The sequence below is a fragment of the Maniola hyperantus genome, chromosome 18 (assembly GCF_902806685.2).
Source record: "Maniola hyperantus chromosome 18, iAphHyp1.2, whole genome shotgun sequence".
In the NCBI taxonomy this organism is placed as follows: domain Eukaryota; kingdom Metazoa; phylum Arthropoda; class Insecta; order Lepidoptera; family Nymphalidae; genus Maniola; species Maniola hyperantus.
Window position 1 is genome coordinate 12,938,392 of NC_048553.1, and position 13,824 is coordinate 12,952,215.

General features: G+C 38.0%; 1 protein-coding gene across 1 annotated transcript in view; it reads left to right on the plus strand.

Moving 5' to 3' along the window:
• Positions 1-13,824, plus strand: part of LOC117990490 (neural cell adhesion molecule 2-like) — a 231,435-nt gene that overhangs the window by 196,939 nt on the left and 20,672 nt on the right. Inside the window, exons 10-14 of the mRNA XM_034977940.2 lie at positions 5,991-6,147; positions 6,792-6,931; positions 9,278-9,414; positions 11,541-11,706; positions 13,411-13,564. Of these exons, the coding sequence (XP_034833831.1) occupies positions 5,991-6,147; positions 6,792-6,931; positions 9,278-9,414; positions 11,541-11,706; positions 13,411-13,564 (754 nt within the window). The remainder of the gene's footprint in view (positions 1-5,990; positions 6,148-6,791; positions 6,932-9,277; positions 9,415-11,540; positions 11,707-13,410; positions 13,565-13,824) is intronic.

Consider the following 13,824-nt stretch of genomic DNA (forward strand, 5'->3'; position numbering starts at 1 on the left):
AACCACGAAATTCAGCAGGTAGGTCTGTAGGTCTTGTCACTTTAGGGGAAAAGTCCGAAAACCGTGAATATGTGGTTACATTCTGAAAAAAAAAATTAAAATGTATTCAGGAACAAATATAGTATTTTCAACTTTCAAAGTAAGATTAATATACCAAGTGGGGTATTGTATGAAAGGGCTTTACCTGTACATTCTAAAACAGTTTTTTATTTTTTTATAAAGTAAGTATATAAGTATAGTTGTAAAGTATATCAGCACGGGTGTCATTTATACAGTTATACACGTATAATAGGCAAGTGCAGCACCACGGACGTGTAATTCCGCCATTGGCGAGCCTCCAACAAAAGGCGGCCATTGTGAGATTATTCCTATGCATTCAGTACTTCGCTTGACTAGCGCAGCCAGATGCTCTGGTAAATAAATAGCTTTCCAATCTTTGGCTAATTCGCTTTAGTTATAGACTAAGCTACCTACTAAAATAGAAATGCTGTTTTATAGTCAAGCGTGCTCTATCTTAGGCTGCATTATTACTTGCCAGCAAATCTGATTGCAGCGAAGTGCTTGCTCATAATTTAAATAAGCTACAAGCCTTTATTTTTATTTATTTATTTATTCAGATACAAGTTAGTCCTTGACTGCAATCTCACCTGGTGGTAAGTGATGATGCAGTCTAAGATGGTAGCGGGCTAACCTGGAAGGGGTATGGCAGTTTTTATTAAACCCATACCCCTTTGGTTTCTACACGGCATCGTACCGGAACGCTAAATCGCTTGGCGGCACGGCTTTGCCGGTAGGGTGGTAACTAGCCACGGCCGAAGCCTCCCACCAGACCAGACCAGAAATTTAGAAATTATAAAATTCCAAACCCCTGCCAGGAATCGAACCCGGGACCTTCCACTATTAAGACCACAGCGCTCACCACTGCGCCAGGGAGGTCGTCAAAGCCTTTATTTAACTTGCCGTATTAGAATTTATCAGGTCAAATCTTACAACAATATTTTAGACCATCCCCCAATCGATTGAGCTGTTTGAACACATACGTAACTTCGATGACAGTGCGATAATAATATGGCAACACTAGCTTATGCCCGCGACTTCGTCCGCGTCGACTACACAAATTTCGAACCCTTATTTTACCCCCTTAGGGGTTGAATTTTCCGAAATCCTTTCTAAACGGATGTCTACGTCATAATAGCTATCTGCATGCCAAAGTTCAACCCGATACGTCCAGTAGTTTTAGCTGTGTGTTGACATATGAGTCAGTCAGCTTTTCCTTTTAAATATTTAGAGATGGAGTGGTGTCACCATAGAGCAGAAACAAAGAGGAGATGTTGTATTAAGATTTCCCTATGAAATATCGAGTGACATTTTGCGGGGTGAGGGGTTGTGGAACGCCGCCCACTTCTCAATTTTCCATCTGCGGGTTAGTAGCAAAACTACTCGCTTAGCGACCTAACATCGATATATTGATGTCACTACATAGTTCAGCTATCTCACACTAGATGTCAATAAGTGTAGAAATTACGTATAAAATTACTTACAAATGAAATGTTATACCATTCATAGCATCAGAACGTCTGTCTGAATAACTTTGACACGATAAAACACAACACTTCATCCTTTTGTTCTTAAAAACGCGAAAACACACCGATAATACGAGTCTCAATATATGTGAACCTGACGAACGCAGACAGCATACTAACTAAGGCCCCGCCCACAGTGATGACGTCAGGACCTAGTTGAAAATCACAGTGCACAGTTGCTTAGGCCAACTCCTCTTCGTTTCTGCTCTGTGGGTGTCACGATGGAGCCAGAAGGTGACCATAAGAACTCCTCAATTTCTCAACATAACTCCGTAGTGTTTGGATTTGTTGGATTTGTTTTGACAAGTACTATACACCTAGAGGATGATGTCTAGGGTCTCATGATGGAGCCAGGAGGTGATCTTCAATTACCAATCACAACTCCGTCATGTTTGAGCTGGTTGGATCTGTCTTGACATGTTCGTTTTCATCATCACCGTTATTATCAACGATAGACGTCCACTGCTGCACATTGGTCTCTTGTACGGTCATGCGTCTCCTGAATGAAGCTAATTTCTGCCACTCGTTTGATGTCGTTTGTCTACTGTCAACGCTACGCCGTGCGCTTTCCGTACGGACCAATTACTTAAAGCAAGTATTAAACAAATACAAGTATATAAATAATTTAGTTTTATCATTCTCTTATTTTAGAAGTTACAGGGGGGGGGGGGGAATTTTACCACTTTGGAAGTGTCTCTTGCGCCAATTCAGTTTAGAAAAAAATGATATTAGAAACTTGAACATCATTTTTGAAGACCTATCTATAGATATCCCATCCCACACGTATGAGTTTGATGAAAAAAATATATTTGAGTTTCAGTTCTAAGTATGGGGAACCCCCAAAATTTATATAATGTACAAATACAAGTATTAAAATCTTCCTATTGAGATATTCGAGCTTTCTTATGAGGTTCGATTTCGAGAAAGAGGTCAGCCGCCGAATCCAACTCGGTTGGGCAGCGTTCAGGAAGCTTCGAGATGTCTTCTTGTCCAAAATTCCTCAGTGCTTGAAGACCAAAGTATTCGAACAGTGCGTGTGTGTTGCCAGTGATGACATATGGATCCGAGACATGGTCGCTAACTATGGGCCTCATAAGAAAGCTCAGAGTCACTCAGCGGGCGATGGAGAGAGCTACGCATGGAGTTTCTCTATGTGATAAAATCAGAAATGAAGAGATCCGTAGGAGAACTAGAGTAACCGACATAGCTCAACGGATTGCGAAGCTGAAGTGGCAATGGCGCAAGACCGTGGCATGTGGAAGTCCATACAAGAGACCTATGTCCAGCAGTGGACGTCTATCGGGCAACGATGATGATAACTGAGACATTCTATTCCTATTTATGAAAATCCGTCAAACAATGAATGCCCTTGCAGCTTTAAAAATCAAAAAGTACCTATGTGGATAAATACTAAAATTCCGTAGTATACTTGTACTTGAATAAACAACATTTTGGGACGGATATGCAAATATCTCAATCCACATTCAGTGGGAATTGTTTGGGTCCCCTGATCTTCCTCAGAGAGCTTTATATTACCAGCTTTTAGCGTCCCAGATATATCGGTTGTAAAATTTTACAGCACCCTTAGGGGGAGCGACCTAAAACGATTATTGCGAAATATTATGAACAGGCGCCATCTTGTGCGAATCGATATTACGAATCATACTCGTATTCAGTATCCGAATTGCAGCTATTGAAATAACTATGAATAAAATTTTTATTATCACCCAATTGAGAATTGTTATTTCACACATTTTTTTGCATTATGGCTGAAAGAATCGTTTTGCAATTGAAAATAAAGTTAGGTATTCTTGTATTTTTCTACAGAAAATTCTTTAGTAGTTAAGCTTCATCATCATCATCAAACCATCCCTAAAAATTGAAAGAAAGAAAGAAGAAAGAAAGAAAACTGTACGAATGTTGGGAACACCAATATTGACTGAAGTAAAATATAATTTTTCAAACTATTTATTCAGAATAGGTAAAATTTTACGCTTACTGATGGTCAAAATTTTGAATTGTAAGATGATATAGTGGTGATAATTAATACGTACTTAAAACTAAAGCTACGAGGGTTCCAAACGCGCCCAGGTCTGAGAAGAGCCCAGCGCAAACTCTTTTATATTCCGTAATGTGAAATGAGCTTAACGTTTCAATCCAAAATGAATTTCCCCATTGACTTTTGTAATATGCCACCGACGACGGACGGTATTAAATCCAAAATCGAGAGGATCCCTGATATTCCGAGTCCCTTCACCCGTCTGCCTTTATGGACTAAGAGCTAGCGCGTGCCACATCTTCGTTATTTTATAAAAGCTGACAGTTTCTCTGCGTATTATCCCCAACAAAGGTGGAATAATCAGCGACTATGAAGTTTATAAAGGTGTAAAAAATCTTACGTCGAAGTATAAACTCAATTTTTTTTATATCTTCGGAATAGTATTCGAAATCATGTCATCCATTGCCAGACAATTAGTATCATGGCAACTATAATGTATCAACTATTGTCGTCTTGCTCCTATACGCTGCAGTATCCCCTTCCACACACTTGGCATGTGACTGGGAAGTGAGACAGACGTGCATGTGGCATATAATATGACAGTCTAGATGTCTTAAGTCTGGCGGGTCAACCTTTTTTACCCCTTTATCCAAACCTCATATAGTCGCTGATCGTTCCTCCCTTTGTTGGGGGCAATACGCAGATAAACTTTCAGATTTTATAAAATAATAAAGGTCTGGTACGCGCTGGCTCTAAGACCATGATATTGAGTCCCTTCAGCCGTTTGCCTTTACATTCGGCGTTATTACGGACGAGGCAAATACAAAGTCCAAAATAACAGTTTTATTACTAATACCGAACTGTGATTGGATTATATGAATTGTAATTGGATTCTTGTTTTTATTCCGCTCAGCTGTTGTTTGATTTGATTTTTAGGGTTCCGTATATTCAGAGAAAAAAGGGAACCCTTATAGGATCACTTCGCTGTCTGTTTGTCGTGTCTGTCAAGACTCGTCAAGGGAATCAAAACCTATAGGGTTCTTCCTGTCAATCTAGAATCCTAAAATTTGCCAGGTAGCGACGTTTTATAGCACAAGTAAAGGAAAAATCCGAAAACCGTTACATCACAAAGAAATACTAAAAAAGACGGTAATAACTAATTATTTAAAAAACAGGCCAAATGCGAGTTAGGCTCGCACAACGAGGGTTTCGTATTACAGTCGTATTTTTTAGACATTTTGCACAAAACTATGATGCATAAACATAAATAAAAATTGGTTTTAGAATGCACAGGTTTTAGAAAGCCCTTTCATATGATACCCCACTTGATATAGTCATCTAACTACAAAAATTGAAAATACTAACTTTTAGTTCATGACCACAATTTAATTTTTTTTGTGTGATGCAACCACAAATTCACAGTTTTTAGATTTTTCCCCTTAAGTCTGCTATAAGACCTACCTACCTGCAAAATTTCATATTTGTACGTCAACGGGAAGTACCCGTTGACGTACAATTATGAATTTTAGTAGGTTTCTTGACAGACCGACAGATAGACAGACAGACAGACAACAAAGTGATCTTATAAGGGTTCCGTTTTTCCTTTTGAGGTACGGAACGCTAAAAATGAATAAAACACATTATTTTTTAATTATTCTTTTAAATAATGAAATCTAGAATCTAGCCCCATACCATAAACTACCGCTATACAAAAAAAATTACGTCATTCTTTTATTTAGTCCAATACCCTATTGTTAGAACTGCTGATACCGTTTGTATTAATGAACTCTCGTTAAAAATACCTGAAGATCAAAACCCCGTCGTAACTTCAGAATATAAACAAGTTCTAAGTTATCAATCTCAGCTCGATAGTTCACTGTTGTTTCATCGGGAAACTTTCGCCCTTCTATTAAAACTGCGATCGCGCGATCTCACTTTATAATAACGATTTCTTCTACAAAGTTGTGAATTTTAACAGAAGAAAAATATGATCCCGTCTATATAGGTTGGCAAGTTTTAATGAAATGTAAATTGAGATCGAGTCACTATTCAGCCGCCTTCACAACTTTGCTTGCGTTTGTCAGTTGTTAGATTTACGACCTTATGTAATTGACATTCTACCTTCGTTGCTCAAATACGTACAAAACATTCCTAATAATCCTTGCTGACGTGGACGCTTTTTGAAATATAACCTTTTTCTTCTCCTGTAAGTACTTACATAATAATCGGTGATAAACGTGAGCCTAATGAAGAAGTCCCAGGTTCGATATGGGCATTATGCATGCACCTCTAACTTTTCGGAATTAAGTGCGCTTTAATCAATATATTATTATTATTAAGCGCTAGTCTATAAATATATGCTCAGTAGTGAGCCGGCGATGGGTTGATCATGATGATGATTGTTCCAGATGCTCCAGTATGCTCAGAAAGAAGAGACAACGAGCTGTTCGGCGCTCTCAAACACGAAACCGTATCGTTGCACTGTTCAGTGGATGCCAACCCCGCTCTGGTCTCCTTCCACTGGACCTTCAACAACTCAGGGGAACAGACTGAAATACCCCCGAGGTAAGATTTTGTTTATTTTATACTAGCTGATGCCCGCGACTTTACGTGGATTTATGCTTTTAAAAAACCCTTGGGAACCCTTTGATTTTCCGGACTTCTAGTTAGTTCTTCTTAGTTTTAAGATTATCAATATTAATTTTAGCTGTTGGTTTTCCAAATGAAATAAAAAGTAGCCTATGTCACTCTCCAGGTCTTTGACTATACCCGAGCAAAAAATCATGTCAATCGGTTGCTCCGATGCGACGTGATTAAAGGACAAACCAATGAACCAGCAAACCAAGATGTAGCACTGTATGCTACATCTTGTAAGTTTGTATGTATTATTTGCCTGTCATACAAACTTACATACATACCAACACATATAATACATTCAAGACACTATTGTCATCTCGTGTCTACACCCCACGCTGTGTGCATGGAAAAGGAAAACGACTGACTACATGAGGTCTGAGGCAGGCAGTAGAGCTCAGACCACCGCACAGTGAAGACGTGGCAAGTGAGATTATCGAGCCGATATTTACACACCATAATTAGATACTCATACATGAGTTACCACACAACAAGCAAACACACTTTCGCATTTATAATAAGGGTACTGATTATTGAAATTATTTAGACATTTGAATGTTTTTCTTGATTTGTAGATTGTACAGCAGTCACGGGCACACGTCTACGTTGAACTACACTCCTACTACTGACATGGAGTACGGCACGCTGGCATGCTTCGGCGAGAATGCGGTGGGACAACAGAAGGTGCCGTGCTTATTCCAGTTGGTGGCTGCGGGTAAGATTTCAGTAAAACTGAGCGTTATTGTTATACTACCTTAACACAATCCAATACCAATAACTATTTGTCTCATTTTGTAGTTTTAGTGATTTAGTATTTTTCAAACCCGCAATGTATAGCGTCCAAAACTCGGGTCAATGCCCCGCCTACGATGCAGCATTGACTCCGAATGGCCTTCTTACGTAACGTTCCAACGAACTTGAAAAAAAATTAAAAAATCCTATAATTTTGTAAAAGTTTACGATATATTGCAAATAAAACAACATGTTTTATTTGCAATATACTTATCGTAAACTTCTACAAAATTATAGGATTTTTTATATTTTTTTCACGTTTTTTTGTGGTATCATATCATCAGTAATCATCAGTAGTCTTCGTTTTTTGCCAGCGTTCTGATTACACCCTGTATGCTTGCGTCTGTAATTAAGTTTTGTATAGGATTCGGATGATCCCATTGTCATTTAGCCAGTGTCTAGGTAGTAAATATTTTAGATGTAAGACTCTTTAGTGGGCATTGAGTTAATAAACCATGGAACATCAGGTTTCAAACATTGGAAGCAATAAACAGTTCCAGGGAAACCTATCTCTATCTCTTTTACTATGGTTACAATAACAAAAGAGTCGCTTCATAAAAATGATGAAGACAGTGATATTATTGATATACAGAGTAATAAAATTACAGCACTGAGTAAACTGAAAGAAAACAGCGAGACTGAATACTGATCAAGTACCCCTTAATTGGGTATTTTCCTACTTTTGAATTTGATAAATATTATAACTTTATTATTAACTAGCTTATGCTCGCGACTTCGTCCACGTGGGCTACACAAAATTTCGAACCCCTATTTCACCCCCTCCAGAGTTGAATTTTCAAAAATCCTTTCTTAGCGGATGCCTACGTTATAATAGCTATCTGCATGCCAAATTTCAGCACGATCCGTCCAGTAGTTTGAGCTGTGCGTTGATAGATCAGTCAGTCAGTCAGTCAGTCAGTCAGTCAGTCAGTCATTCAGTCAGTCAGTCAGTCAGTCAGTCACCTTTTCCTTTTATATTTTTATAATTGCGTTTTTAAAATATCCTACATTTGGTTCAATGTTGTTAGTTATAAGTATTGTTATTTAGCTTTTAATAAGATATGTGTGACGTGTAGATACCTAATGTTAACGGCTTCGGTATACGGAAAAACTCAATCTTCGAGTTTATGATTATACCTGAATTTGTGTAACCTGTAAATATTTTTTCTTAAATAAATATATTTTTATTATTATTATTATATTATTATTATATATTTAGACTAGGATAAAAATAATGACGTACGCTGAAAAACTTATTAAAATCCAACAAAGATTTTATAAACTTTGTAAATCTTTTTTAAAGACTTTGTAAATCTTTGTTGGCATTTTAATTTTGGAGTGGGAGGGTCTTCTATCAATTTCTCGCAAAACGAAAATTTGTATGAAACCGCACAAAGCTACTATGGCATTAGTAAGGTGTGACGTCAAAATGCTATATCGCTATCTCTGTCTAATCAGAAATATTTAAATGCTTATAAAGTTTTTGTTATTTGATCGATTTAATTAGTTTTTTCAGTTTACGTCATTATTTTTATCCTAGCTTATAATAAAGTAATAAAAAAATTGGAGTCAAATACCCAACTACTTTAAGATAATTATGCGTACCATGCTTGCTCTAGTAAAACGACAACTCTCTGCTATCCCTTTCATTCCTAAGTTAATCAATCGTAAACTTTTAAACGGAACGAGGAAAAACCGTGTTAATATCGCACAGCTGGGCAAATCTTTCTTTATACGCGGACTGGTAAGGAGCTTAGGACACACTTCCCCGGCACGGATTACCCGGATTTAGAATTTTCCCGGGATGTTTTAGACCTTTATACCGGGAATCGGGATACATGTGAAAAGGGTGTATTTCCTCACATTCTTTGCAAAGGCACAATGGAAGGTCTTCGTATGGATTTTTTTTATTTAGTGAAAGGAACGGGCGCCCTAATTAAGTATAGAAACATACAAAGAATTTTCTTTATTGACATAATGTTGTCTTGAAAAACTACTTTCATTTTAAGATAGTTTTGTGAATAAAACAAAAACCATTATTATAAACTAGCTTATGCCCGCGACTTCGTCCGTCAAACCCCTGTTTTGGCCCTTTAGGGATTGAATTTTCAAAAATCCTTTCTTAGCGAATGCCTACGTAAAAATCCCGCCTTTTTCTGATAAATTTTTCTAGGTATTTTCATTGTTAAAGAGTTGTAAAAGCCACGAGAGACGAGTTTATTTTTCAAAACGCATTTTCAGATGAGTTACATAATATTTTTTTCCATAGGTCGTCCATTTCACCTACAAAACTGCACAGTGGCGAATCAAAGTCTGGACTCATTATACGTTGAATGCGTCGAGAACTTCGATGGAGGACTCCCACAGACCTTCCTGATGGAGTTACTGGAATTGCCTTCGCTCAAGGTAAATATCACGATTTTTCTTATCTAAAGAATATATAAAAAGAAAATCTGGCTGACAGACTGACTGACTTACTGATCTATCAACGCACAGCTCAAACCATTAGACGGACGGCTGAAATTTTGCATGCAGTTATTATGACGTAGGCATCCGCTTAGAAAGGATTTCGATAAAAGGTTCGAAGTCGCGGGAATAAGCTAGTCTAAATATATAAAAGGAAAAGGTGACTGACTGACTGATCTATCAACGCACAGCTCAAACTACTGGACGGATCGCGCTGAAATTTGGCATGCAGATTGCTATTATAGGCATCCGCTAAGAAAGGATTTTTGAAAATTCAACCCCTAAGGGGGTGAAATAGGGGTTCAAACCCCTATTTGTGTAGTCCACGCGGACGAAGTCGCGAGCATAAGCTAGTATAAAATAAAATGTTTTTTTCCATGTAGGTCAATTTGCGCCACTTATGATATATACCATGACTCTACTATAGGAAGTACCATCACAGATTATCTACTTATGATATTATACTAGCTGATGCCCGCGACTTCGTACGCGTGGAATTAAGCTTTTTAAAAACCCCGTTTGAACTCTTTGATTTTCCGGGATAAAAAGTAGACTATGTCACTCTCCAGATCTTAATCTATACCCATTTAAAAAACCACGTCAATTCGTTGAACCGTTGCGACGTGATTGAAGGACAAACCAACAAACTTTCGCAATTATTTATAATAAGGGTACTGACTAGCTGATGCCTGTGACTTCGTACGTATGTATTTAGGTTTTTTTAAACCCCGTGGGAAGTCTTTAATTTTTCGGGATAAAAAGTAGCCTATGTCCTTCCCGGGGATGTCAGCTAACTCTGTTCGAAATTTCATCAAAAACTGTTGGTCGGTGAAAAGCTGTTAATCTGTCAAGTTATTCTGTACGTTATTAAGTCTGTCTGTTATTAAGTTAATCTGTAGGGCGATTGTCTAAAACCTGCATCAATCATTATTACAATCTCAATTGTTCTGATTGGCTGAATTTGGGCGATTCTTGTTGCAACAATGCATTGTGGCCAATAGTGAGCGAGCATTAACCAATCAGAGATGATTGCGATCGTGACATTGTAGCTGTCAAACAACCGCGGTAGCGCCACTGTACTCTTAATCTGTTAACTTAGTGCATGTTAGTTTATAAGTAAAGTTTTGTAAAGTAATTGACAACCATATTGTTTATTGTATGTATTTAAATGTGCGGTCTTTTATGTATGGAAGTTGTTGGTGATAAATAAATTAAAAAAAAAAGCTAGCAGACAGTCAGACAGATAGAGAGATAGACCAACACACTTTCCCATTTATAATATTAGTATGGATAACATCGTTTTTTGCAAACGAATACACAGTATTACAGAGGGGAAGCTTCACATTAGCTCACGCACACCACGACGTGCCACGGACGCTCGGTGCGCCTAGTTTGGCGGCAAACGGAGCGTCCGTGACACGTCGTGGTGTGTGTGAGCTGCACTAGAGTGAGTGAACCTACAGCCAGCCGCTAGTATGAAGCTTCCCCTCTGCAGGGTTAGCATGGGCGGGGATATAATTTTCTCCCCGGGGAAAGGATAAAATCTTTATCCCCTCCGACAGCTTTATCCACTCTCCGAGCATGGGCTCACGGGTGGATATAATTATCCACAGTGAATAAAACGGGGGACTTTTCGGTTTTTGGATCTTTTGCTTTACCTTTATTGGGTTAATGGTAATTGGTATTTGGGACCTATGTTGGGTTTATGTTGGGGTTCCCAACCATATTCCAAACATAACCCAAACACAACCCAAACATAACACAAACACAACCCAAACATAACCCAAACACAACCCAAACATAACCTAAACCCAACAGGTACCGCGAGACATGTTTTGATTTTTTAAGTTCTATGAGAATAAACTTAAACCCACGTCTAATGTCGAGGATAAAATTGTCCCCGAATTAGGGATAAACTTCTCCTCTCCCCTGTTGTCGTGCTTTGAGAGGTGGACAAGTAAATTTTATCCCTCGTCGGTGGATATAATTGGGGGATAAATTTTTTGTCTCCTGCCCATGCTAGGGGGGCTGGTCTATATATCTACTCGTGAGGTATCACTTCCCAGGTACGCTACAACGTGTCTACGAATCGGACGCCCCCTTACTTCGAAGTTCGTGGTCTTCCACCGGGCGTCACTTACAGGATCGACCTGTACGCCGTCAACGCCAAGGGTCGGAGCGATGTATCCACTATAGAGACCGTCACTTTGAAGGGACAAGCTAAGTTTACCGGTGAGTGTTGATATGAGATTGCAGTAAGCCTTAAAGATTTTATTAGCATTAAAGTAACTGGTCGCAGCGCAGCGGGTGTACAGTCGCTTTCTTGCCGCAGTATAGATTGGAGCTCACAGGTTCGATTCCCACCCGGGCATATATTAGTGTGATAATACATTTTTTTTTTTCAATTTAGCTAATTAGTGTGACGTATTATCGAAAATAAGGACACTTTCAAATCGACCTTATGTGTGAACGGTTGTAGTGGTGATGTAAATATCTACTTATTATATAGTTTCCGAATAGAATTAACAAGACTTGTTTTGAAAGGACAAGCCAAATATAGTGTGTACATTTTGAGATCTCACTCGCCATTTTAGCTCTATGTGACAACTATCATGACAATTTTACGTCGCTCAGTTTACAGATAAGTGTAGAAAAAGAAACTTTAAACTTAAAATGGTATAACTTAAAGCGTTTCATACATAATTATTAAAACAAAGGAAAAAAGATCAAATCAAAAATTTGGAGATTTGTAGAAGAAGCAAAGTAACAGACAGACTCAATGAGCTTTCAGACTCAGCAAAATTGATATTGGTTATCAAATATATGTACCTATCTTTTTAAGTTAGATCAAAAATATGAACTTAAATATACTTTAATACGGCATACTCTGGTCCAGTTAACATAAAGCGAGCTATTTCTATAGGTGGTTGATTCTCTATAGCAAAAATTTAACACCTTTGCCGGCGAATAAAATTCTCAACAATATTACCATTCCAAGCACTTTATATGAAAAAAACCTCATTTCTATGAAAAAACCTCTGCCTGAATTAAGTCGTTCTTTATTCAGCAATATAGCGTGACTAGGTAGCCTAGAATTTAGATTATTAGTCATATTTGCGGGTTTAATATCTGGTATACAATATAAATTTCAGTATTGGGCTCCTAATTCTATGTAGGCTCCATACAATTTGAATAATAGATTAGTGTAACAAAGGTTAGGCGACTGTAATATATTTCTTTGAATTTGGTGTAACCAGAACGCTAGCAAAAACTTAGTGTTAATTGTTATAGTACCTAAACACAACCTAATACCAATAACCATTTACCTCATTTTATAGTTTTGGTGATTTAGTATAGCGTGCAAAACTAGGGTCAATGCCCCACCTGCGACGCGGCAATGGCACCGATTCTAAGCACAACCTAATTTTAGAGTATTCGCACCCTCTTCTTACTATTGTAATATGAAAAGGACAGAAGCTGTGTGACATTTCTAAATTTAATTTTTAGATGGTAAAACCCGTGATTTTAGCACGCACTCGCGAACCTACTGTTTAAATTTGTATTGTGCACTAAAATTTAGTCTTTAAATGTGAAAGTCATGTTCCGTTCCTTTTTTAGCATTAGTAAAAAGAAAAGGATGCAGATACTCTAAATTTAGTTTAGAGAGAGACTAGAGAATCGGGGCCATTGACTCTGAGTGGCCTACTTACGCAACGTTTGTTGACCTCTGGCGTCGGTCAGATGTTTTATTTGCAATATATCGTGAACTTTTACAAAACATTTTTTTTTAAATCGCGTTTTTGTGTAGTATCATATCAGTAATCATCAGTACTATCACCTGTTTTCGTTTTTGCCAGCGTTCTGGTTACACCCTGTATATTCATATAAAGCGTTAATAGCTTAGACTTCTATGTATGTTTTTTTTTCTTTGTGCAGGTGAGAGCAACTCCCTGGGCATGTCGCCAGTGCTGGCATCAATAGCAGCAATGTCAGCACTGCTAGCAGCAGCAGTTTGTGGAGTGCTGGCGGTGCTGTACAAACGCCACGCGAACCGACACAGGCATCTGCCTGCGAAACATGCTCCCTTGAGGTTGGTATTGCAAATATCTTAAAAATTAATACAAATCGAATTTTGCTCATAATTTTTGATGATGCACACTCTCAAAAATCATGAAAATTAAAAAAAAATATAGATAATAATAAAAAAAAACTGCGTCATCTAAAACGAATCTTTAATCCATACTTCCTTACTTAATATTGTAAATGCGAAAGTGTGTCTGTCTGTCTATCTATCTGTCTGCCTATCCATCCATCTGTCTATCTGTCCATCTGCTAGCCTTTCACGACCTA